The sequence below is a fragment of the Colobus angolensis genome, unplaced genomic scaffold (genome assembly GCF_000951035.1).
Source record: "Colobus angolensis palliatus isolate OR3802 unplaced genomic scaffold, Cang.pa_1.0 Scaffold200, whole genome shotgun sequence".
In the NCBI taxonomy this organism is placed as follows: Eukaryota; Metazoa; Chordata; class Mammalia; order Primates; family Cercopithecidae; genus Colobus; species Colobus angolensis.
Window position 1 is genome coordinate 414,172 of NW_012115156.1, and position 25,751 is coordinate 439,922.

General features: G+C 40.4%; 1 protein-coding gene across 1 annotated transcript in view; it reads left to right on the plus strand.

Moving 5' to 3' along the window:
• FRAS1 (Fraser extracellular matrix complex subunit 1) overlaps window positions 1–25,751 on the plus strand; it is a 455,628-nt gene that overhangs the window by 400,688 nt on the left and 29,189 nt on the right. The window contains exons 60-66 of the mRNA XM_011941729.1: window positions 3,983–4,139; window positions 7,168–7,368; window positions 15,081–15,268; window positions 16,390–16,665; window positions 19,131–19,363; window positions 21,247–21,407; window positions 23,786–24,000. Coding sequence (XP_011797119.1) covers window positions 3,983–4,139; window positions 7,168–7,368; window positions 15,081–15,268; window positions 16,390–16,665; window positions 19,131–19,363; window positions 21,247–21,407; window positions 23,786–24,000 — 1,431 coding nt within the window. The remainder of the gene's footprint in view (window positions 1–3,982; window positions 4,140–7,167; window positions 7,369–15,080; window positions 15,269–16,389; window positions 16,666–19,130; window positions 19,364–21,246; window positions 21,408–23,785; window positions 24,001–25,751) is intronic.

Consider the following 25,751-nt stretch of genomic DNA (forward strand, 5'->3'; position numbering starts at 1 on the left):
AGGAAACAACAGATTCTGGAGAGGATGTGGAGTAACAGGAACGCTTTTACGTTGTTGGTGGGAGTGTAAATTAGTTCAACCATTGTGGAAGACAGGGTGGTAATTCCTCAAGGATCTAGAACCAGAAATACGATTTGGCCCAGTAATCCCATTGTTGGGTATATACCCAAAGAATTATAAATCTTTCTACTATAAAGACACATGCACATGTATGTTTATTGCAGCACTGTTCATAATAGCAAGGACTGTGAACCAACCCAAATGCCCATCAATGATAGACTGGATAAAGAAACTGTGCCACACAAACACCATGGAGTGCTATGCAGCTATAACAAAGAAAAAGATGAGTTCATGCCCTTTCCAGGGACACGGATGAAGCTGGAAACCATCATTCTCAGCAAACTAACACAGGAACAGAAAACCAAACACCGCATATTCTGACTCATAAGTGGGAGTTAAAACAATGGGAACACATGGACCCAGGGAGGGGAACATCACACACCAGGGCCTGTCTGGGTGGTGGGGAGTTAGGGGAGGGATAGCATTAGGAGGAATACCTAATTTAGATGATGGGTTGATGGGTGCAGCAAACCACCATGGCACATGTATACCTATGTAACAAACCGCATGTTCTGCACATGTATCCCAGAACTTAAAGTATAATAACAACAACAACAAAAAAAACTCACTAGCAAACATGGCTGCACCAAAATTAAAGCCTACAACCTCAGTGTATGTCAAAACTGTGTATTGAATCAGAATCACATTTTCCCCATTTTAAAATCTCAGTTTCAGATGATTGAGTCAATTGTATCCCTTGGTTCAAGGCACATATCCTCATTGGTCAATACTAAGCCCTTCTCTTACTTTTGTTTTTTTTTTTTATTCATTTTATTTTACCTCCACTCTCCAGCCACATTCTTTTCCCTGCGCATCAATCTACTGTGTTTAATATGTATCTGTTAACTTGTATTTCTTCTTAAGAAATGCTTATTGTTTTATGTATACAGTTTTAATTTCTAAAATTGCTATTGTCCTTTTTTCATCTTTTACTGTTTCTACTCAGCGATGTTTTGAGATCTGTCTGTGTTGTTTAGGTGTACATGTAATCGGTTGCTTCTAACTGTTGCATGATATTTTATGGTATATGTCTTAGTCCATTTGCATTGCTATAAAGGAATACCTGAGGCTGGGTAGTTCATAAAGAAAAGGAGTTTATTTGGCTCACAGTTCTGCAGGCTATACAAGAAACATGGTGCCAGCATCTACTTCTGGTGAGGGCTTCAGGAAGCTACCACTCATGTCAGAAGAGGAAGGGGAGCAGGCATCATCATCACATGGCGAGAGAGGAGAAAAGAGAGAGGGTAGGGAAGGCTCAGACTCTTATTAACTACCATATCTCATGGGAATTAAGAGAATTCACTCAGCCCTGTGAGAATGGCACCAAGCCATTCATAAGAGAACTGTCCCTATCACCCAAACATCTTCCACCAGGCCCCACTTCCAATAATTGGGGATCAAATTTCAATAGGACATATGGAAGGGACAAATATTCATCAGCATGTGTCTGTTATATTTTACCCATACACTCTTAGCAAGAGACAGTGAGGAATCTCAGTGATCACACCCACCAGCTTCCTGACACCTGTCATCACAAATAGTGCTTCAGTGCACATCCTCATACATGTCCACTTACAGACTTGAATGAGAATTTTCTTGGATATATAATCAGGAGCAAAATTATAAAGGACATGCATATACTTAATTTGAAAACCTTGTGTTGGAATACTTTCCAGAATGTCACTAGAAGTGCATGAGGGTTGTTATAACCCTATATTCTCTGCAAAATGTAGCATTACTTATCTTTTGAATTTTTGCTAGTTTAATATGTATAACATTATATCTCATTTTAATTTGTAATTCTCTAAGTACTAACTTTTATATGCTTGTTAGCTTATCGGGTTTCCAATAAGCATATATAAGCTTATTTTTATCCTTTGTTTCTTATTTTATTGTATTAGCTTTTACTCACTGATTTGTAGTACTTTCTTATATTTCCCAAATATTAATTCCTTGCCAGTTTTAGATATTTTAGGTATTAATAACACCTTTTATTTTTCTCTCACTTATTTATTACCTTTGACTATGGTGTTCTTAGTTGATCAGAAGTCTTCAATTTTGAAATAATCAAATGTATCCAGTTTTTGCCTCATGATTAGTCCTTTTGAAGTTTAGCATAAAACATACCCATCACAGATCACCCTAGATTCTTCCTCTGTTCATCATTACTACAAAAATAAAAGTGATAGCTTCCTTCTTTGGAGCACTCATGACATTTACACATTTATGACTCATAAAAACCTGTCTTAGTTATATATTTTATGGGAATTTTACTGGTGACAAGTTGAAATGTGTTTAAAACGCATGAATATACTATAGATTCCATCTTCAGATTTGAGTCTACATGTCTGTATTTGTTTTCAGTTCAAAAGAGAATCCTCTGCTTATCCAAGAAGTAGTTTTTAATTTAATAAAATTATAAAGAAAATACAGTCTAGTAATCTGTGTTACCCACATAACAATCTATCATTATTCTTAAGCACATTTTAGAAGCTTTAGTATTATTATTATTATTATTATTTTGCTTGCTAAGCATATGCTTTGAAACTTGTCATTCACTAACTTTTTTTTTTAAGATCTAAAGAGTCACTGCTGCCGGGCGCGGTGGCTCAAGCCTGTAATCCCAGCACTTTGGGAGGCCGAGACGGGCGGATCACGAGGTCAGGAGATCGAGACCATCCTGGCTAACACGGTGAAACCCCGTCTCTACTAAAAAACACAAAAATCTAGCCAGACGAGGTGGTGGGCGCCTGTAGTCCCAGCTACTCTGGAGGCTGAGGCAGGAGAATGGTGGGAACCCGGGAGGCGGAGCTTGCAGTGAGCTGAGATCCGGCCACTGCACTCCAGCCCCGGTGACAGAGCGAGACTCCGTCTCAAAAAAAAAAAAAAAAAAAAAAAGAGTCACTGCTAACTTCATGCTTTCTATAAGGAATTCGTATACAAAAGATGTGGTAGACGAAAAAAAAAAAACATTCTTCAGGGACTTAAAATCAGGTTAGCAAGTCACATATAAATGTTCACAGGGATATTCTCTCACCATTTAGTGTGACTTAGGAAGTGTGAGAGTGAAACTTCTCTCTACTCATATATCCTTTGCAACATGTTAGAATAGTGAATTTAAAATGATCCAACTAAAAATATCCTCCTTCGCATCACATGACTCTACCATTGAGGCTGCTGTGTGATCTGAAATGTTGTGACCATATTTTACATTTTCTCAAAAATACAATCCTCAGTAGGGAATATTCTGTTGCGAAACACTTGTTTTTTTTCCATCAAACAGGGATTTGGATTGTGGTCGCAGACTTTCTGTACTCAGCAGTTTTCAGATGAGATATCATTTGGCAGCAGATTTGAAAATTCTTTAGCATTTAAAGATATCTTTAGCCTAACACGAAGCCTTTCTGATTTCCTTATAAGGCTTCAATTTTTACAAAGGAAAAGAAGTGTTACTTAGCTCTCCAGAAAGTTTAATCAGTATGTTAAACCCCCGTCATCAGAAATCTACCTATTTTAATATGTGAAAATGTATTAAGCAGCCCAGAAGAAATGTGGGAAAGCACACAGATGTTATACATATGCTTTTTAGTGGGTTGTTTTGTTGATCTTGTTTTTCATAATTCATCGCCAGTAATTAAAAATGACTTGGCATGTTCTAATACAAGTCTACACATATAGGTAGGTCCCTCTGAAGCATGAACTGTTAAATTTGAACATTTTGTTTTATGAATGAAACTGGATCCTTTTGAATTTGTGTTGACTTTTTGATGCAACAAAGAAGAAAAATAATTTTCCAGGAAAACCAAGCAAGTCACTGTTATCTTGCCGCAAATTTTAATCTGTCTTGTCCCATTGGCTCTAGGTGAAGAACTGTACGGTCTATATCCACGATGACTCCATGTTTGAGCCAGAGGAACAGTTCAGGGTCTACCTCGGGCTTCCTCTTGGAAACCACTGGAGTGGAGCTAGAATTGGAAAGAATAACATGGCCACCATCACCATATCCAATGATGAAGATGGTAACAGAAGAAATTATCTTTAGTTACTCTTAGGTTGAAGGAACATAAACTGATGTTTAACTAATTATTAGTGTTTTGAAAAATAAAAGTGCTTTAAGAATGCCTACTGGTAACATTCTCTGAATATTTATATAAAATGTTGATAGCAAATGATCTCCCTCTACAGAGGTCCAAAAAAATTCATAGGTATTTTTAATATCATTATTCCCTACCACAGTGCTAGGAGATACAGAATGATTGTGGTTAAAAGCTGAGACAGAAATGCTAAGACAGAAAATAAAAACCATTTAAGTCACTGCAGTTCAGGAGCAGGACTGGAAATACAGTTGGAATCAGTATAATCCAATGAACTGATTTAAAACACTGCCACCTTCCTGGAAAAGTCTAATTTTTCAGTTTTCTTCTCTCTAATTGATTTGGCCTACTAACCTAAAAAAAATCCTTAAGCTCTATAGTCAAGTGTTAGCCAAGAATGACCCAGTCACCAAGGAAGACAAAACCTGTTTCAAACTGGGACATAATCGTTTCACTAAGAAAGATACTGTAATGAGTGAATGGATAATAATATTACAAATAGTGGTAGCTCTTTTTATTGAATACTGCATACCAAGAACTATGCTAAGCATATTTTGTTATCTTACTTAATAATGGCAGGAATTTCTTGAGGTTGGCACTATTATTTCCATATTTTGAATAAAGAAACTGAACCTCAGCAAAGCTGTATAATTTGCACTTAGTTACACAGCTGCAAACAGCAAACCTGGGTGTGAACTTCATTCTGTCTGATTCTAGAATCTATACTCTTAAGTATCACTAACTACCCTAAGAGTCTCAGTGACTCTTAGGGTTCCTAGTGAAAAATCAGTAACTAACTTGGACATTGGATAAAATAAGAAACTCTAGTCTTCAAGTTGAATTAGTCCTTGACTCCGGGAGACTCAAGTTCAGATCCCAAAGTGAACCTCTCCCACGTACACAGAAAACCCATCATTGAGGCTCAGGGAAATAAGATTTATACTCTGCGGCAACTAACACAAGAACAGACAACCAAACACTGCATGTTCTCTCTGGTAAGTGGGAGATGAACAATGAGAACACATGGACACAGGGAGGGGGATGGGGAGCTAGGGGAGGGATAGCATTAGGAGAAATACTTAATGTAGGTGACAGGTTGATGGCACGTGTGGCTTGTAACAAACCTGCATGTTCTGCACATCCCATGTTCTGCACATTTATGCCAAAACTTAAAGTAGAATTTTAAAAAAGGCCAGGTGCAGTGGCTCACGCCTGTAATCCCAGCATTTTGGGAGGCCAAGGCAGGTGGATCACCTGAGGTCGGGAGTTCAAGACCAGTCTGACCAGCATGGAGAAACCCTGTCTCTACTAAAAATACAGAATTAGCCAGGCATGGTGGCATGCACCTGTAATCCCAGCTACTCAGGAGGCTGAGGCAGGAGAATCGCTCAAACCCGGGAGGCGGAAGTTGCGGTGAGCCCGAGATCAGGCCATTGCACTCCAGCGTGGGCAACAAGAAGGAAACTCCTGTCTCAAAGAAAAAAGAAGATTTATGCTGTGCTGCAGTGACCCTCCTAGGTTTCAAAGAGCATTCTTATTAAATGAGGCTTATCTTCTACAGTAAGAAAGATTTGACTTTCCGAGAGGGAAAGAAAGGAAAATAAATATAAAAAGTAGAACTTTCTGGCCAGGTGCGGTGGCTCAAGCCTGTAATCCCAGCACTTTGGGAGGAGGATCACGAGGTCAGGAATCGAGACCATCCTGGCTAACGCAGTGAAACCCCATCTCTACTAAAAATACAAAAAACTAGCCGGGCGTGGTGGCGGGCGCCTGTAGTCCCAGCTACCCGGGAGGCTGAGGCAGGAGAATGGCGTGAACCGGAGGGCGGAGCTTGCAGTGAGCTGAAATCGCGCCACTGCACTCCAGCCTGGGCGACAGAGTGAGACTCTGTCTCAAACAAAAGAAAGTAGAAATTTCTACCATATTCTATGATATACTCAAAATGGTATAAAAGTTATTACTCTCAATTTTTCCATCTTTTAATCTCTCTCTACCACCACCCCACCCGTCCCCATGAGATATAATAGAAAAGAAGGCATGATTTGAATTTTTTGGTAAAAATCAATATATTATCTTATTTATTTATTTATTTATTTGATACGGAGTTTTGCTTTGCCGCCCAGGCTGGAGTGCAGTGGGGCAGTTATGGCTCACTGTAGCCTCGACCACCAGGGCTCAAATGATTCTCCCACCTCAACGTCCTGAGTAGCTGCGACCACAGGCATGTGCCACCATGCCTGGCTAATTTTTTAATTTATCTGTAGAGATGAGGTCTCACTATGTTGCCCAGGTTGAATATACTATTAATCATTTCCTAGCAACAAGATTCCATTAGGAAATCTTGTGTTCCTGAATTATCCTTGTAGCCAGTCACTGAAAGCACCCATACTTACCTATATAGCTTGTGGGAAATTAGGAAAAGCTGAGGATAGGGAGGTGAGAGCACTAAGAGGAGGGGGTCCAAAGGACCAGAGGTGAGGGGTGGACTTGGTAAATTTAAGTAGCATGTAAATGAGATAAATTACAAACCTTTGAAATTCATATCTCATGAATAAAAAGTTGATTTATGCGATAGGTATTTATCTAGGGCCTACTATGTCTCAGTCCCTTGATAAACTGTTCAAATTTTAAAACATTCTGTGAGCTGTAGTGCCGAGACGGAAACTTGGACATCATGAATTTCAAAGTCTCTACAAATAATTCTACCCATTATATTGTTTTCAATAAGGAACATGTGAGACATAACTCCTGCAGAATCACAAATAAATATCTTTTTCCAAAGCATTGTTTAGCAGTAAATACTGATTGAGTTTTATGACTGCAAGCCATTTTGCCTTCATATTGTTAATTAATGTGAACAATTTCCTCTTGTCATTATAAGGTGTTTTCCTGGAAGTCTGAATCCTTTGTGCTATTCTAACTGGCTCTTGTTTTCCTAATCATGTTTCCTTAGCCCCCACCATTGAGTTTGAAGAGGCTGCATACCAAATCCGGGAACCCGCAGGCCCAGATGCCATTGCAATTCTGAACATCAAGGTGATCCGCAGAGGGGATCAGAACAGGACCTCCAAGGTTCGCTGCAGCACACGGGATGGCTCTGCCCAGTCTGGTGTGGATTATTACCCAAAGAGCCGAGTCTTGAAGTTCAGTCCTGGTAATTGAATGCCAACCTCAACCTCTGGGTTTTACTTAATAGAGGGGCAAAAATCTTGTATTTGAAGAAAGGAATAAACAGATAAATGAAAAAGGGAAATAGTAGTTTCAATAGCATAAAGCATGTTTAAGCACACATTTGAGATTGCAGGTGAAATTCCTAATTCGTAAAAATGACACGGGGGAAAAAGAAATAGGTCTCTTACTTTAGACCACACTGGGCATTTTGGTTAATTTTAAAGGATTTTTTGTTAGCCTAAGATTTGGTTGAATGATAGGACCACTTGGTTAAAAAAAAACGCACACCTAACTGGCACCGTTCAACAAATATTGCCGCAAAGTGCTGTGCTGGGTCAATCAGGGATTCCTACATCTGAAAGGCACAATCCTTGCGTTCAAGTGGTTTAATATTTGCTAGGAAACAGGACACCCAGTTTCAGACTTCCCAAAACAAAATTTATAGAGAGATGAGTTTGGGAAAAGAGAGAGATGGAGTTCAGGTCATAGATCACAGCTTAAAGGTCTGTGACCTTCCACTCTCCCCCTTCCAGAGGACGTTTAAGTATTAATCTGATGAGGAGAAGGAGACAGGAAAAGGGTTGAACTATATGCTAGGTTTTTTCATAGAACTTTCTGAAACCTAACTGGTATAGTTCCTGAAACCATGCAATATAGCCAGAGGAGGGCAACGGTGCTATGAGAACTTTTCGGAGCTGTCTTGGCAAGTAGAGGGAGAAAATGATGCCCTCAGAAATGATGGAGGTTGAAGGGGGAGGGTCTCTATTTTCTCTCCCCACACCAGAGCTTTAAAGGGCTTCTGGCTCCATCCCATCTGTGTCTGATTGATGTTTGCTGGAAAGCGAGATGCCCTCCTTCCATATCTCCACACGGACCAGTCTTTCACTTTTCTGCATGAAGATCTGGGGAAAGGATAGGTCTAGGGGGTGCTTAGCCCGGATGTCTGTAGACTACGAACGGGACTTTAACTTCACTGAGGTATTTGCACCTTCAGAAACTCACCTTACAAAAAAAGAAGTGGGTCTTTTTATATATATATACTTTAAGTTCTAGGGTACATGTGCACATGTGCAGATTTGTTACATAGGTATACGTGTAGCATGTTGGTTTGCTGCACCCATCAACTCGTCATTTACATTAGGCATTCCTCCTATTGCTATCCCTCCCCCAACCTCCCACCCCCCTACAGGTCCTGTTGTGTGATGTTCTCTGCCCTGTGTCCAAGTGATCTCATTGTTCAATTCCTACCTATGAGTGAGGACATGCAATGTATGGTTTTGTGTCCTTGTGATAGTTAGCTGAGAATGATGGTTTCCAGCTTCATCAATGTCCCTGCAAAGGACACAAACTCATCCATTTTTATGGCTGCATAGTATTCCATGGTGTATATGTGCCACATTTTATTAATCCAGTCTATTATTGATGGCCATTTGGGTTGGTTCCAAGTCTTTGTTATTGTGAATAGTGCCGCAATAAACATATGTGTGCATGTGTCTTTATAGTAGCATGATTTATAATACTTTGAGTATATACCCAGTAATGAGATCGCTGAGTCAAATGGTATTTCTGGTTCTAGATCCTTGAGAAATTGCCACACTGTCTTCCACAATGGTTGAACTTTTTACACTCCCACCAATAGTGTAAAAGCATTCCTATTTCTCCACATCCTTTCCAGAATCTGTTGTTTCCTGACTTTTTAATGATCGCTATTCTAACTGGTGTGAGATGGTATCTCATTGTGGTTTTGATTTGCATTTCTCTGATGGCCAATGATGATGAGCATTTTTTCATGTGTCTGTTGGCCACATAAATGTCTTCTTTTGAGAAGTGTCTGTTTAAATCCTTTGCCCAGTTTTTGATGGGATTGTTTATTTTCTTCTTATAAATTTAAGTTCTTTGTATATTCTGGATATTAGCCCCTTGTCAGATGGATAGATTGCAAAAATTTTCTCCTATTTTGTAGGTAGCCTGTTCACTCTGATGGTAGTTTCTTTTGCTATGCAGAAGCTCTTTAGTTTAATTAGATCCCATTTGTCTATTTTGACTTTTGTTGCCATTGCTTTTAGTGTTTTAGTCATGAAGTCCTTGCCCATGCCTATGTCCTGAATGGTATTGCCTAGGTTTTCTTCTAGGGTTTTTATGATTTTAGGTCTAACATTTAAGTCTTTAATCCATTTTGAAATAATTTTTGTAAAAGGTGTAAGGAAGGGATTCAGTTTCAGCTTTGTACATATGGCTAACCAGTTTTCCCGACACCATTTATTAAGTAGGGAATCCTTTCTCCATTGCTTGTTTTTGTCAGGTTTGTCATAGATCAGATGGTTGTAAGTGTATGCTATTATTTCTGAGGCCTCTGTTCTGTTCTACTGGTCTATATATCTGTTTTGGTACCAGTACCATGCTGTTTTGGTTACTGTAGCCTTGTAGTATAGTTTGAAGTCACGTAGTGTGATGCCTCCAGCATTGTTCTTTTTGCTTAGGATTGTCTTGTCAATAAGGGCTCTTTTTTGGTTCCATATGAACTTTAAAGCAGTTTTTTCCAATACTGTGAAGAAAGTTTTTGGTAGCTTGATGGGGATGGCATTGAATCTATAAATTACCTTGGGCAGTATGGCCATTTTCACAATATTGATTCATCCTCTCTATGAGCATGGAATGTTCTTCCATTTGTTTGTGTCCTCCTTTATTTTGTTGAGCAGGGGTTTGTAGTTCTCCTTGAAGAGGTCCTTCATGGCCCTTGTAACTTGGATTCCTAGGTATTTTATTCTCTTTGAAGCAATTGTGGATGGGAGTTCACTCATGATTTGACTCTCTGTTTGTCTGTTATTGGTGTATAGGAATGCTTGTGATTTTTGCACATTGATTTTGTATCCTGAGATTTTGCAGAAGTTGCATATCAGCTTAAGGAGATTTTGTGCTGAGATGATGTGGTTTTCTAAATATACAATCATGTCATCTGAAAACAGGGACAATTTGATTTCCTCTTTTCCTAGTTGAATACCCATTATTTCTTTCTCCTGCCTGATTGCCCTGGCCAGAACATTTAATACTGTGTTGAATAGGAGTGGTGAGAGAGGGCATCCTTTTCTTGTGCCGGTTTTCAAAAGGAATGCTTCCAGTTTTTGCCCATTCAATATAACATTGGCTATGGGTTTGTGATAAATAGCTCTTATTATTTTGAGATACATACCATCAATACCTAGTTTATTGAGAGTTTTTAACATGAAGAGATGTTGAATTTTATTGAAGGCCTTTTCAGCATGTGGTTTTTGTCATTGGTTCTGTTTATGTGATGGATTACCTTTATTGATTTGTGTATGTTGAACCAGCCTTGCATCCCTGGGATGGAGCCAACTTGATCGTGGTGGATAAGCTTTTCAATGTGCACTGGATTTGGTTTGCCAGTATTTTATTGAGGATTTTCACATCCATTTTCATCAGGGATATTGGTCTAAAAATCTCTTTTGTTGTTGTGTCTCTGCCAGGCTTTGGCATCAGGATGATGCTGGCCTCATAAAATGAGTTAGGGAGGATTACCTCTTTTTCTGTTGTTTGGAATATTTCAGAAGGACTGGTACCAGCTCCTCTTTGTACCTCTGGTAGAATTCAGATGTGAATCCATCTGGTCCTGGACTTCTTTTGGTTGGTAGCCTATTAATTATTGCCTCGATTTCAGAGCCTGTTATTGGTCTATTCAGAGATTCAGCTTCTTCCTGGTTTAGTCTTTGGAGGGTGTATGTGTCCAGGAATTTATCCATTTCTTCTAGATTTTCTAGTTTATTTGCATAGAGGTATTTATAGTATTCTCTGATGGTAGTTTGTATTTCTGTGAGATCGGTGATTGGTGGTGATATTCCCTTTATCATTTTTATTGCATCTATTTGATTCTTCTCTCTTTTTTTCTTGCTAGTAGTCTATCCATTTTGTTGATCTTTTCAGAAAACCAACTTCTGGGTTCCTTGATTTGTTTGAAGGATTTTTTGTGTCTCTATCTTCTTCAGTTCTGTTCTGATCTTAGTTATTTCTTGCCTTCTGATGGCTTGTGAATTTGTTTGCTCTTGCTTCTCTCATCCTTTTAATTGCGATGTTAGGGTGTCAATTTTAGACCTTTCCTGCTTTCTCTTGTGGGCATTTAGTACTACGAATTTCCCTGTGCACACTGCTTTAAATGTGTCCCAGAGATTCTGGTACATTGTGTCTTTGTTCTCATTGGTTTCAGAGAACATCTTTATTTCTGCCTTAATTTCGTTATTTACTCAGTAGTCATTCAGGAGCAGGTTGTTCAGTTTCCATGTAGTTGTACGGTTTTTGGTGAGTTTCTTAATCCTGAGTTCTAATTTGATTGCACTGTGGTCTGAGAGACAGTTTGTTGTGATTTCTGTTCTTTTACATTTGCTGAGGAGTGCTTTACTTCCAATTATGTGGTCAATTTTAGAATAAATGCAATGTGATGCAGAAGAATATATATTCTGTTGATTTGGGGTGGAGAGTTCTGTACATGTCTATTAGGTCTACTTGCTGCAGAGCTGAGTTCAAGTCCTAGATATCCTTATCAACCTTCTGTCTCGTTGATCTGTCTAATATTGACAGTGGGGTGTTAAAGTCTCCCATTATTATTGTGTGGGAGTCTATGTCTCTTTGTAGGTCTCTAAGGACTTGCTTTATGAATCTGGGTACTCCTGTATTGGGTGTATATATATTTAGGATAGTTAGCTCTTCTTGTGGAATTGATCCCTTTACCATTATGTAGTGGCCTTCTTTGTCTCTTTTGATCTCTGTTGGTTTAAAGTCTGTTTTATCAGAGACTAGGATTGTAATCCCTTCTCTTTTTTTGCTTTCCTTTTGATTGGTGGATCTTCCTCTATCCGTTTGTTTTGAGCCTATGTGTGTCTCTGCACATGAGATGGGTCTCCTGAATACAGCACACTGATGGGTCTTGACTCTTTATCCAATTTGCCAATCTGTGTCTTTTAATTGGGGCATTTAGCCCATTTACATTTAAGGTTAATATCGTTATGTGTGAACTTGACCCTGCCATTATGATATTAACTGGTTATTTTGCTTGTTAGTTGATGCAGTTTCTTCCTAGCATCAATGGTCTTTACATTTTGGCATGTTTTTGCAATGGCTGATACCGGTTGTTCCTTTCCATGTTTAGTGCTTCCTTCAGGAGCTCTTGTAAGGCAGGCCTTGTGGTGACAAAATCTCTCAGCATTTGCATGTCTGTAAAGGATTTTATTTCTCCTTCACTTATGAAGCTTAGGTTTGGCTGGATATGAAATTATGGGTTGAAAATTCTTTTCTTTAAGAATGTTGAATATTGGCCCCCAGTCTCTTGTGGTTTGTAGGGTTTCTGCCAAGAGATCTGCTGTTAGTCTGATGGGCTTCCCTTTGTGGGTAACCTGATCTTTCTCTCTGACTGCTTTAACATTTTTTCCTTCATTTCAACCTTGGTGAATCTGATAATTATGTGTCTTGGGGTTGCTCTTCTTGAGGAATATCTTTGTGGTGTTCTCTGTATTTCCTGAATTTAAATGTTGGCCTGCCTTACCAGGTTGGGGAAGTTACCCTGGATAATATCCTGCAGAGTGTTTTCCAACTTGGTTCTATTCTCCCCATCATTTTCAGGTACACCAATCAAATGCAGATTTTGTCTTTTCACATAGTTCTGTATTTCTTGGAGGATTTGTTCATTTCCTTTTAATATTTTTTTCTCTAAACTTGTCTTCTCGCTTTATTTCATTAATTTGATCTTCAATCACTGATATCCTTTCTCCCAGTTGATCAAATCAGCTACTGAAGCTTGTGCATGCATCACGAAGTTCTCGTGCCATGGTTTTCAGCTCCATCAGGTCATTTAAGGTCTTCTCTACACTGTTTATTCTACTTATCCATTCATCTACCCTTTTTTCAAGGTTTTTAACTTCCTTGCGATGGGTTAGAACATGCTCCTTTAGCTCGGAGAAGTTTGTTATTACCGACCTTCTGACACCTACTTCTGTCAACTCGTCAAAGTCATTCTCCATCCAGCTTTGTTCCATTACTTATGAGGAGCTGCGATCCTTTGGAGGAGAAGAGGCACTCTGGTTTTTAGAATCTTCTACTTTTCTGTTCTGGTTTCTCCCCATCTTTGTGGTTTTATCTACCTTTGGTCTTTGATGCTGGTGCCTATAGATGGGGTTTTGGTGTGGATGTCCTTTTTGTTGATGTTGCTGCTATTCCTTTCTGTTTGTTAGTTTTCCTTCTAATGGTCAGGTCCCTCAGCTGCAGGTCTGTTGGAATTTGCTGGAAGTCCACTCCAGACCCTGTTTGCCTGGGTATCACCAGCAGAGGCTGCAGAAAAGCAAATATTGCAGAACAGCAAACGTTGCTGCCTGATCCTTCTTCTGGAAGCTTCGTCCCAGAGGGGAACATGCCTATATGAGGTGTCTGTCAGCCCCCACTGGGAGGTGTCTCCCAGTTAGGCTACACAGGAGTCAGGGACCCACTTGAGGAGGCAGTCTGTCTGTTCTCAGAGCTCAAATGCTATGCTGGTAGAACCACTGCTCTCTTCAGAGCTGTCAGACAGGGACATTTAAGTCTGCAGAAATTTCTGCTGGCTTTTGTTCAGTTATGCCCTGCCCACAGAGGTGGAGTCTATAGAGGCAGTAGGCCTTCCTGAGCTGTGGTGGACTCTGCCCAGTTCGAGCTTCCCAGCCAATTTGTTTACCTACTCAAGCCTCAGCAATTGTGGATGCCCCTCCCCTCGCCAGGCTACAGCCTCACAGGTCAATCTCAGGCTGCTACGCTAGCAGTGAGCAAAGCTCCGTGGGTGTGGGACCCCCCTGAAGCCAGGCATGGGAGAGAATCCCCTGGTCTGCCCGTTGCTAAGACCATGGGAAAAGTGAAGTATTTGGGCAGTGTCCCATTTTTCCAGGTACATTCTGTCACAGCTTCCCTTGACTAGGAAAGGGAAATCCCCTGACCTCTTGCGCTTCCCGGGTGAGGCAATGCTCCGCCCTGCTTCGGCTCGCCCTCCATGGGCTGCACCCACTGTCCAACCAGTCCCAACGAAATGAACCAGGTACCTCAGCTGGAAATGAAGAAATCACCTGTCTTCTGTGTCAATCATGCTGGGAGCTGCAGACTGGAGCTGTTCCTATTCAACCATCTTGGAATGGTCCCCCAAAGTGGGTCTTTAAGGCTTGAACCCTCACCCATTCCAGGTCACTCACCCTCCATGTTACCATCTTTGTGGAGCCTGGCTTAGTAGATAACCTTGAGCCATTTCTTCTCAGGAGACAGCTTTGAAGGGTATCTGTATGTGCAAGCCCTCACAGCCAAACAGGAGCTCATGCAAAAGTGTAAGGGGGAAAGAAAAATTAAGCAAAAAAACTCATAACCAGGGTGAAGTGTATTTTGGATCATAGATTTTTATTACTGCCAGCCAGTGTCAGGCAGGGGCCATTAATCCTCATATGGTGTTGAACAGTAAATCTGCAATACTGAGCCTCTACCACAGGTGGAATTTGGTCTGTAAAAAAGATTCCTCACTTGAGATGGGGCTAAAGTGATTAGCAGCCACTGCATTTATAGAACACTGCTAAAAAGAAAGAACATATTTTAACATGATGTCTCAGCGGTGCCAAGCTGCACTCTCTTGGGTATGTTTCCTAATGAAGCCTTTGCTCTCTTTTTGTTCTGTCCTTGTTGAAGGTGTGGATCATATCTTTTTTAAAGTTGAGATCCTGTCCAATGAAGACCGCGAATGGCATGAATCTTTCTCATTAGTCCTTGGCCCAGATGACCCAGTGGAAGCAGTTCTCGGGGATGTGACTACTGCCACAGTGACGATTCTAGACCAGGAGGCAGCAGGGAGCCTCATATTGCCAGCACCACCCATTGTGAGTTGCTTGACCCAAAGGATTGCTGTTTTACATCTCAGTGACTAGTAGATGAGAACTTAAGAGAAGTACTCTATTTCTTTATTCTTCTAACACAGTGGTTCCCAACCCGGAGCCATCTTGCCTTCCATTCTCCCCCTTCCAGAGAACATTTAAGCAGTGTCTAGAGAAATTTTTGGTTGTCACAGTCGTCACACCAGGTGCTACTAGTATCTAGTGGGTAAAACCAGGGATACTCCTAAACATCCCATAATGCGCAGGGCAGCCCCCAACAACAAAAGGAATTATTTGGCACAAATGTCAATAGTGTTGAGGGTAAGAAACCCTGTTCTGACCTAAAAGTAAGACCAAATCCTGTTGGTGTCTGAGTCTGATAAAGATAGAAAATACAATACAATTGATCTTATCATTTCTTTGATGGGACTTAGAAGAGTAAGAACATAATACTACCTCATATCTATTATTCCACATACTCACCATATTTATAGAATTCAGTACCTGTGGGAAGGTAGTACCAGATTTCCTAACTTGGGGTGAATAGAATGAATGCACTGTCCTTACAATTAAGAGGAAAACACCTAGAGGTTGCCAAGGAAAATGTAACCCATAATTGTGAAGCAATCAGAAAAAGTCTTCTAATTTCTGCTAACTAGTCTCATATGTTAGAAAAGAATGACAATTATTTCCAAATGTGTCTCTTATTTGGCCATGGAAGAAATATACCACCTCAATTTACTCTTATTTTGCCAAATGTTCTACTATATACCATCAACTATTTAATGCAACTTTAAACTAGCAACTGTTATTCATGATACAGCTTTGGTTCCAATGTGCAAGAAAGTCAGAGTATTTCTTTACATGAGTAATAGGGCTCTGATTTAGGAATAAAATTAAAAGGATAGTAAAGTTTCTAGCCCAGCCAGTAGAAGGATCTTCTCCACCACTAAAGATCTGCAGTATCTTTTAAGGATGCCTGGCAAACAATTATAAAAACTTCTCCTGTTATATTTTAAAGAACCCCTAGACACTAAGAGATCTTGTGGATCTCTAAAGAAGGGGGCCTTAGTTCTCTGATCTTGCCGATACCCAACCTGAACTGAAGCTTTGTTGCTCTTTCGCAGGTGGTCACACTTGCTGACTATGACCATGTGGAAGAAGTTACCAAGGAAGGAGTCAAGAAATCCCCCTCCCCAGGCTACCCGCTGGTCTGTGTCACCCCCTGTGACCCTCATTTCCCCAGATATGCTGTCATGAAGGAGCGCTGCAGTGAGGCCGGCATCAACCAGACATCTGTGCAGTTCAGCTGGGAAGTGGCTGCCCCCACTGATGGCAATGGGGCCCGGTCTCCCTTTGAAACCATCACTGACAACACACCATTCACCAGTGTCAACCACATGGTAGGTCTGGGGGTCTGGACCTGGTTCTCCCTCTCTGGATGAGAACTGGTGTTGTTCTTTGTTACTCAGATAATCAAATTCCTTATGGTCCATGCATGGCATTTGGAATAGAACAAATAAACAGGTGCACAGTCTTTACTCTTACACATAAGAAAAGATTATATGCTGTAATAGAAACCTAAGCTAGTTAGAAGACCTGTTTGCAAATCCTGGTGCTGCCTGTGTTAAACTAAGTAATGTTAAGAGGTTACTTAATCTCTCTGAGCCTCAGTTTCCTGATCTGCAAAGTAATAATTCTACTGCTTAGCTACTTTACAAGGTCATTGAAACATGTGACCTATGAATGACAAAGTCAGTGAAAAACTCCAGGTAGGCACTGTTGATTACTATTAACATATCTTCAATCGTTCCATAAGTATTAGCACATAAACTCCTTACGCACATGAACCAAAGTTTCTACCACATTTCTATAATGCGGTAGAAATGTGGCCCAAAATGGCCAGCACATCAATGGCACATAGAGGGGACCAGTTATTAAATAAAAGAGTAGAATCATTGCTGAATGATCAGCACTTTACAAAGCTCTATGGGAGGTCATAAAAAGACATTTGTGCAGCAGTTGCTGTCCTCAAAAAGCTTAGAGACCAATACCCCGACACCATCAGAGAACAATGAATAGTATGTTTTCCCAACCTTAACAAACAGTCCACCACAGTGATCCTGCACATCACACTTTTGGAATAGAACAAATAAACAGGTGCACAGTCTTTACTCTTACACATAAGAAAAGATTATATGCTGTAATAGAAACCTAAGCTAGTTAGAAGACCTGTTTGCAAATCCTGGTGCTGCCTGTGTTAAACTAAGTAATGTTAAGAGGTTACTTAATCTCTCTGAGCCTCAGTTTCCTGATCTGCAAAGTAATAATTCTACTGCTTAGCTACTTTACAAGGTCAAAAGTGAGCTGAAAGCCGTTGAGATTCAGGCTTAGTATAGTACCTGCCATGTAGTAAGCATTCAACAATGCTTGCCTAAAATTATCTCACTGAATGATTTTAGACATCAGAGGTATCTTTCAGACCAAATTTCTCTAGATTTTCCTGTTTATTCCACAATTTATTCCCACTGTAATAAGAGCTTCACTGGAATGAGATAATAGCAGAGGAAAGCCGTTAGACATAGATGGGAGGCTTTGGATAATGCAGGGTCATTCATACCCACTCTCTTTGGCACAACTTATTCAGAAAGGCCTGAAGAGCAATTCTTTTGCAACATAACCTAGCTCAAATTTAAATAGTCTTCTCTATTATTAAAAAATCAACATGGCAAGACTTACCAGCTTGTTGTTTCTTAAGTATCTATTTCTCTCTTCAACAAAACCGTAAAGGAGGTTTGATCTGGTTGGAGCCAAATGCACATTTTTAACAGAAAAATTTATGAGTTTATGCTTCAGGTTTCCTTCTTGCAATGAATTTGTGACTAATACCCTTTACCCTAGATTCCTTTGCTTTATCTTGATTTCTTCAATTATTTATTTAATGCCATTCTATTATATGCATTCTTGTAGGATGCTTCAAATCCCTTCTGTACTAAGTTCATGTATATATAAATAAGTAAAGCATTGGCAGCTAATTTAAAAAAGTTTAATGGAAAAATCTTCTTTAATTTTTAATGAACTTCAGGGAAAATTGTTTTCACGGGTAAAATTTGTAAGTTTGTGTGATTGCTTTGTGGGAGGTCTGTGGCACACAGAACTACTGATTAATTTTTCTTGTTACATACTTCCCTATGTAAATGCACACATTTTCATAAAGAGTCCTGGTGACCCACATTGCCTCTGCACAGATTGAGTTAGGCACTCTTAGGGCTTCTGTATGTTTGGGGACTTGGAGGAATCTGTGGAAAGACCTTCAAAGGCTGGAAGGTGTCAGAGGTCAAATTCTCAGCTTCAAGCCTGCATGTTACTATAACCCTTGCAGTGTGTGGTCACTGGGTAGGGAGATGGGATGGAGGGAGGATAGCAGTAAGATAAAAAGACCATGATAATTCCTGGGAAGGAAGAATGTTTCCTCTGTCTCCTGACATTATGCTCTCAGCAACAGTGACTTGGAGGCCAACCAGTCTTGCTGGAAGCCTGAATAACACTTGGATCGTCTTTCTGCTGAGCCTAGTATATTAAGAGAACAATACTATTAATGGAAATCACTCATCTGTGGGTTCATGCTCCATGTCTGTCTAATTGTTCATTGACTATCTTACCCCCTTAGGCTATAAGTACTCAATGATCTGTCTCGAGTGTCTGGTTCATAGTTAAAAGTCAATACTCAAGTGATGAATGAATGACTAGATGGAACAATCAATGGATGGGTGGATGGATGACCTTTACAGATTACCTTTAACCAGATCATATAAGGAGCTGTTTAAGTAGGGTAGTCACATTGGAAGTGATTTCTTCTCCCTGGTAGGTCCTGGACAGCATTTACTTCAGCCGGAGGTTCCATGTGCGTTGTGTGGCCAAGGCTGTGGACAAGGTGGGCCATGTGGGGACCCCCTTAAGGAGCAACATTGTTACCATTGGAACAGACAGTGCTATCTGCCACACACCAGTGGTGGCTGGGACATCCAGAGGCTTCCAGGCTCAGTCCTTCATCGCAACCTTGAAATACCTCGATGTCAAACATAAAGAGCATCCGAACAGGTCAGGCAGGTGGTGCCTTCCACCACGCGTAGGTTGAGGTGAATCTCAGGTCTCGTTTGTGTGTTTCCCAGGATGATCAATAAGTGATGCTTCTGCACAATAAAAATGTGATGATGAATGTGTCAGTAAAAGTTTAAATCTGTGAAGATTCCTCAAGCTCAGGCCCCCTGCCTATCTTCCTAGTCTTTCCCTCACCTTCTCATTTTCACCTGCCAGTCCAACCACAGGGAATCATGAGTAACTTCCCAAGCACTACAGACTCTTACAAGTTGCATACCTCTGCCATGCTGTTACCTCAACTCTCCCCAGCCCCCTTCCACTGGCTGGAACCCTACTGTCCTACAATACCTACCACATGGCATCTCTTCTAGGGACATTTCCATCATCTCCCCTAATTTAATTTGGAGGCTTCCCCTTCTAGCTTCTCTGGCACCTGTATATGCTTCTTTTAGAGCATTCACTCTCTCTGTCCTTTAGTAGATGGTAAGGCCTGAAGGCCAGAGACCATGAGTTTGTATTTTGAGTATCCTCTGCCCAGTATAGTGCTTCTAGGCATCTAAGAGGCACTCCTAAATATCTACTGAACAAATGAATAATAATGTAGAAATTAGGATATATTGGACTTAATTTTTTCTGTGCCACCATGATGGGAAATGGATCTTTTCATTTTTGCACAGCAAAAAAGAATTTGTGTATGCTATGCATATTTATTAAACACTATAGTATTTAAATGCATGCCTTTATAAACAACTCCATTGCTCATAAACTCAGAAAAAATGAGTTCCTTTATATGAATAAAAATGTTTGAATGAATATGCACACACTTCTTTCTTTCCTGACACAGTAAAATGTATCTTAGTGACCCCTTCCTAGAAAAAAGACCCTCCTCTTCACTTCCAACGTTCTGATTCCTCTTAAAAATGTGGCTGTTTGCTAAAGAGACAAGCTATATAAACTCAAAACACACTGTCAATAAACACACTCAAAATTTAAACTGCTACAATGACAAAAAATGCAATGCATAAGTACAGTTCTGTCATGTTGCAGTCTTAACCAATGTTTATTAAGCTCATTTCTTATTTAGAATTGTATACTATGTGCTCTGGAGAAACAAAAGAAGTGAAGGAAATGCTCCGTGTCCTCATAGTGGGGAGGCAAGATAAACAGAGTCTGAAAACATTGGAGAAATAGTAGCCAATATAAATAAGTTGCACATTTCCTGGTCCAAAGGCTGCGTAAGAGCTGAGGATGTAGATCAAGGAACAGCACACTGCAGGCTGAGGCTGGCAGGGCTGGACGCGTGGTGCTGATAGGACTTACAGGGAGAATGGAGAGAGAAGGCTGTTTTCAGTCAGGAGAGACAGTATGAGTAGCTGCACATTGTAATTCCTCAGATTTGGCTGGGTGGAGGAATTGGTTTTAGAGTTTAAAAGCTCAACGATATATTTTTGACTCAAATACTTAAAGAAATGTGAGTGTCAAGCTTACCTAACTTCCATAAACATTCACTGTGACAGAGCAGGGGAGCAGGCCCTCTACAGTCACTCAGCTTCAGCTCCTGAAAAAACAGTTTCCATTAAAAAGCAAAGGAAAGCTTTAAAGTAATTTGTGGTTGTGATGTTATCTTTTCCTGTATAGAAAAAAATTCTATAATTCTAGATTACTATCAGTCCTGTGTCTGGCTGGTCTCTTAGAGGGAAGCAATGATACTATGTATATATGTATACCCCCTGTCAGACAGAAATCCTACCTGGAAAGCTTCAGGAAGGAAAAAAAATGGTAGTTCATTGGTGAAGACAAATTAGGTGATGAGAAAGAAGTATATCCTATTGACCATTTATAGCAGTCAGCTAAACATTTATTTCTGCCCTTTTTCCCCCTAGAATCCACATTTCGGTGCAGATCCCACACCAGGATGGAATGCTACCCCTTATCTCCACCATGCCGTTGCACAACTTGCATTTTCTACTGTCTGAGTCCATCTACAGACACCAGCACGTCTGCTCCAATTTAGTTACCACCTATGACCTGAGAGGCATCTCAGGTGAGATTGACGAGTTCAGGACTGGTCTTTCCATGCTAGCCCAGTGCAGTGACTTTCAGGATATACCAGAGTGAGGAGAACTGCTTTTCATGTTTTCTGGTTCTCAGAATCCACACATTAGTGGTTTTCTTTCCTAGCACACATGCACATTCCATTAGCTCAGACAATGAAGAGGACAGAAAGAAACAAGGACTTTGGAATCACACCAGTTCAAATCCTTATTCCACTGAACAAATATAGTTTGACCTTTCTGAGCCACTGTTACCTATAAGATGGGAATAATACTTGTTACCACTCAAGATGAGGATTAAATGCATTGACATTTTTAAAGCACCTACTATGGTATATTTTAGTGTCTTCATTCCCTTAGAGTGAACATGTTTATATTGGTGCTCCAAAAACCTGTAATAAAAAGCTAAAGTGAAGATGCTATAGGATGAGTTCTCCAGAAGCAGGAGCTGAGATGGAGTTTGGGGTTACAAGATATTTATTAGGGATCAATACTTGTGAAAGAGAAGGAGCGAAACAGGATTGGGCAGAGGGAGAAGTCAAGCTGCAATGCAGGCTGAAAAAGCCATCTCGGCCATGGCAGGGAGCTCTGGAGAGACTCGTCTTACTTCTAGACCCTTATAGCCTACCTAGCTTAGTCACTGGATGCAGGCTGCCCTGCAAGGGCATGACCTTGAGCTGAGCTAATGTGCAGCTGACGCAGAGCTGAAGGAGCTGACAGCTGAGGCAGCGCATCTCTGTGTTCACCACAGCAGACATTTGACTTTACAAAGAATTCTGTCCATTTCCATTTACCTTAACAAGTGCACATTACATGCATATTTCCTCCTTTCACAAATGATGAATCATTTAATAGTGTTTTTGAAGACAGAAATGCATTCATATTCTCTTTCATATTCATTAAGCATCACTTTTGGTCATGATGGTCTTTATACAGTAGCAATTAGCTGAGTACAAATTATTTGTAAATCACTGAGCTACATATGAAAGTTTAATTGGTCCACATTTGTAGCTAGTGGAAGAGACATACTACGTTTAAATATTAAACTTTGCACCTTTTCCTACTTAAAAGCAATTAAATTCAAGACATGTTAATTGAGTACCTGGTCATCATGGGACAGAGGGCTGGGTGCTGGGTGTCAAGCATTCTAAGGTATTTATCAACCCTTTTAAAATACTACAGTCGCTTGTAGTACTATAAAATTTTAACCTGGCCAGGCGCAGTGGCTCATGTCTGTAATCCTAGCACTTTGGGAGGCTCATGCGGGTAGATTGCCTGAGCTTAGGAGTTTGAGACCAACCTGGGGAACACAGTGAAACCCTGTCTCTACTGAAAACACAAAGAATTAGCCAGGTGTGGTGGCATGCACCTGTAATCACAGCTACTCAGGAGGCTAAGACAAGAGAATCGCTTGAACCCAGGAGGCGGAGGTTGCAGTGAGCCGAGATTACACCATTGCACTCCAGCATGGGTGACACAGCGAGACTCCATCTCAAAAAAAAAAAAAAGAAAAATTAACCCTAATATTCTAAAATTGTATCTGTATTCAGCTCCCTACTACATAAAGTTCTCCCTTAATTTAGAGCCATTCATATGCTTGGTAGCATTTGATTCAATAATTTTTGCCTGTCACAGGTGAGAGTTACAGGCATCATTAGTGAGCTATTTACTCATTAACAAAAAATTCAGACTTCCCCCCCCAAAGAATTCGGAAACTATAAGCAAGAAGACGTAGTCAGATGTAGGTGTGCTGGGTTTTGGTTTTTTTTTTTGTTTTTTTTTTTTTTGGTCTCAAAAAAGAAATTTCAAAAAATTCAGACTTCCCCCCCCAAAGAATTCGGAAACTATAAGCAAGAAGACGTAGTCAGATGTAGGTGTGCTGAGTTTTGGTTTTTTTTTTTGTTTTTTTGAGATGGGGTCTCAAAAAAGAAATTTTAAAAATCACTCTTAAAATAATAGTTCTCCAATGAATGAGCCATACAGTAAATCCATTTCTTCAGGACTGGTGGGGACATATATGAAGCACAGGACCAGACTTGCCAGGTATAGCAGGCAAAGCTTCAGAGTGTTTTCCTTTCCAAGTTCTGCCACCTTCATTCATGGTATCATTTGCTCACCTTTTCCTCCATGGTTCCTGTGGTGTCTTAGAGGTGGAGTCCTCCATTCAACACGCGGCAACAGCAGTTAACAAGCGCTTTCCAAGATCCCTCACATTCTCCCTGCACGTTGGGAGCCCTGGGTTGCTTTGTTGGTAGGGTCTTAGGTGACTGAGAGTACTTTTAGTGTGAAAGGGTGAGCTCTTCGCCCCAGCCTGCTCCTTGGCGTCCGCAAACCAAGTTATCATTCCTCATTCTTCCCTCCCCGGCAGAGGCAGGGTTCCTGGATGATGTGGTCTATGACAGCACCGCCCTGGGGCCTGGCTATGATCGCCCCTTCCAGTTTGACCCCAGCGTGCGAGAGCCAAAGACCATCCAGCTCTACAAACACCTGAATCTGAAGAGCTGCGTGTGGACCTTTGATGCTTATTACGACATGACTGAGCTGATTGATGTCTGTGGGGGCTCTGTAACCGCCGACTTCCAGGTGGGTGCCCTGGGGCTTGTCTGAGGACTCTGAATGTGGGTGCCACGGTCAACCTTGTTTGTTCCTGAAGCACTTCAGGTAGCACTTTGCCTCCTGAACTGGGCCAACCAACGAACGGAGTCTTCTTTGTAAGTCCCTCAAGCAAGATCTTGGCAGCACTGAAGCTAGAGAAGGCCGCAAAGGTCCTCTAAATCAAGTTAATGTGGAAAAAACTTACTATCTGGCATACTCACTTATATAAAAATCCAATATTTACTTCTCTAGGCGTATATATTTTTATATTTATAATGCATATATTTTGGAAAGCCAAAACTGTTTACATTTGCTGCTAGGGTTATTACTACATCGATGTATTCTCTTCCCCACCTGGGAAAATGTGTCAGATGACACAACCTGTCTTTCAGAAGACAAGAAGAGCACTGTTGTCCTATGCATTGTGGAAAGATAATTGCTTAAAACATTTTGGTTTCACACCTATTCCAAACTGCCAGCCCCTACAAAAACAGACACTTTCTAAAATGTATATTACCATTAAACATTAGTGTATTAATCTATTCTCACACTACCATAAAGACATACCAGAGACTGGTAATCTATAAAGAAAAGAGGTTTAATTGACTCACAGTTCCACATGGCTGGAGAGGCCTCAGGAAACTTATAGGGGAAGGGGAAGCAGACATATTTTACATGGTGGCAGGCGAGAGAGAGCAAGCAAGAACAGGGAAAACTGCCTTGTAAAACCATCAGATCTCGTGAGAACTCATTCACTGTCACAAGAACAGCATGAGGGAAACCGTGATCCTATCACCCCCCACCTGGTTCCTCCCTTGACATGGAGGGATTAGGGGGATTACAATTCAAGGTGAGATTTGGGTGGGGACAGAAAGCCTAACCATATCAATTAGTGACAGTTGAAAAATGTATAGCAAGAAGTCATAGTCAGAGAAGGGCAGTTATATCAAAGGGCCAGTGAGGCTAGGCTAACCTGTCCTCATGGGAAAATTAATTCTAAAGCAGGTTCTATCCAATTTTGAGCAGTTATCTCAATGAGCTGAAAACTGGTTAGATGTTTGTTCTTCATTTCAAATCAGGTTTATCCTCACTGAAGGAGAGAAATTATAGAAGGATTTAGAGTAATCATTTAGAGAAAGTGTCTTTGATTAAAATGTGTCGTTTTCTTTGTGGTACCTCTCAGCCTGGTTTCCTTTCATTTTGTGTGCACTACTGCCATCTACTGAAGAGAATTTTAAGGCATTCATAGGTTTTCCGTTTCTCCGATTGCATAACCTTTCACTTTGGAAAATGCAAACCTAAGTGATTTGTCTTTTTCCTGGCCTCTCAAAAATTAGTATTCTCTGTTCTTTATGCTTTTGCTGTAATTACACGTTTGAATATTTTTGTTCAGAATATGCTTAAAAACCTCAAAGACAAGGATTTCTTATATGTATATATCCCACTTTTAAACCAACACAGAAAAAATATATACACAGAAGTATTTTGTTGTTGTCTATTTCTTTGAAAATAATTGAAATTACTGACATACGGTAGGAAGAATATAGAACTTAGAACTAAGGCCTAGTTGGTACCTTTCGCTATCAAATCAGCAGTCTTGGACAAGACATAACCTCTCTGAACCTCATCTGAAATTGTACTAATAATCTCAGTATGAGAAGGTGCCTTTCACAGTGTGCCTGGCATAGAATAGGCATGCAGTAAATATTTGTTGGGTTTTTTTTCTTTTTAAAGATTAG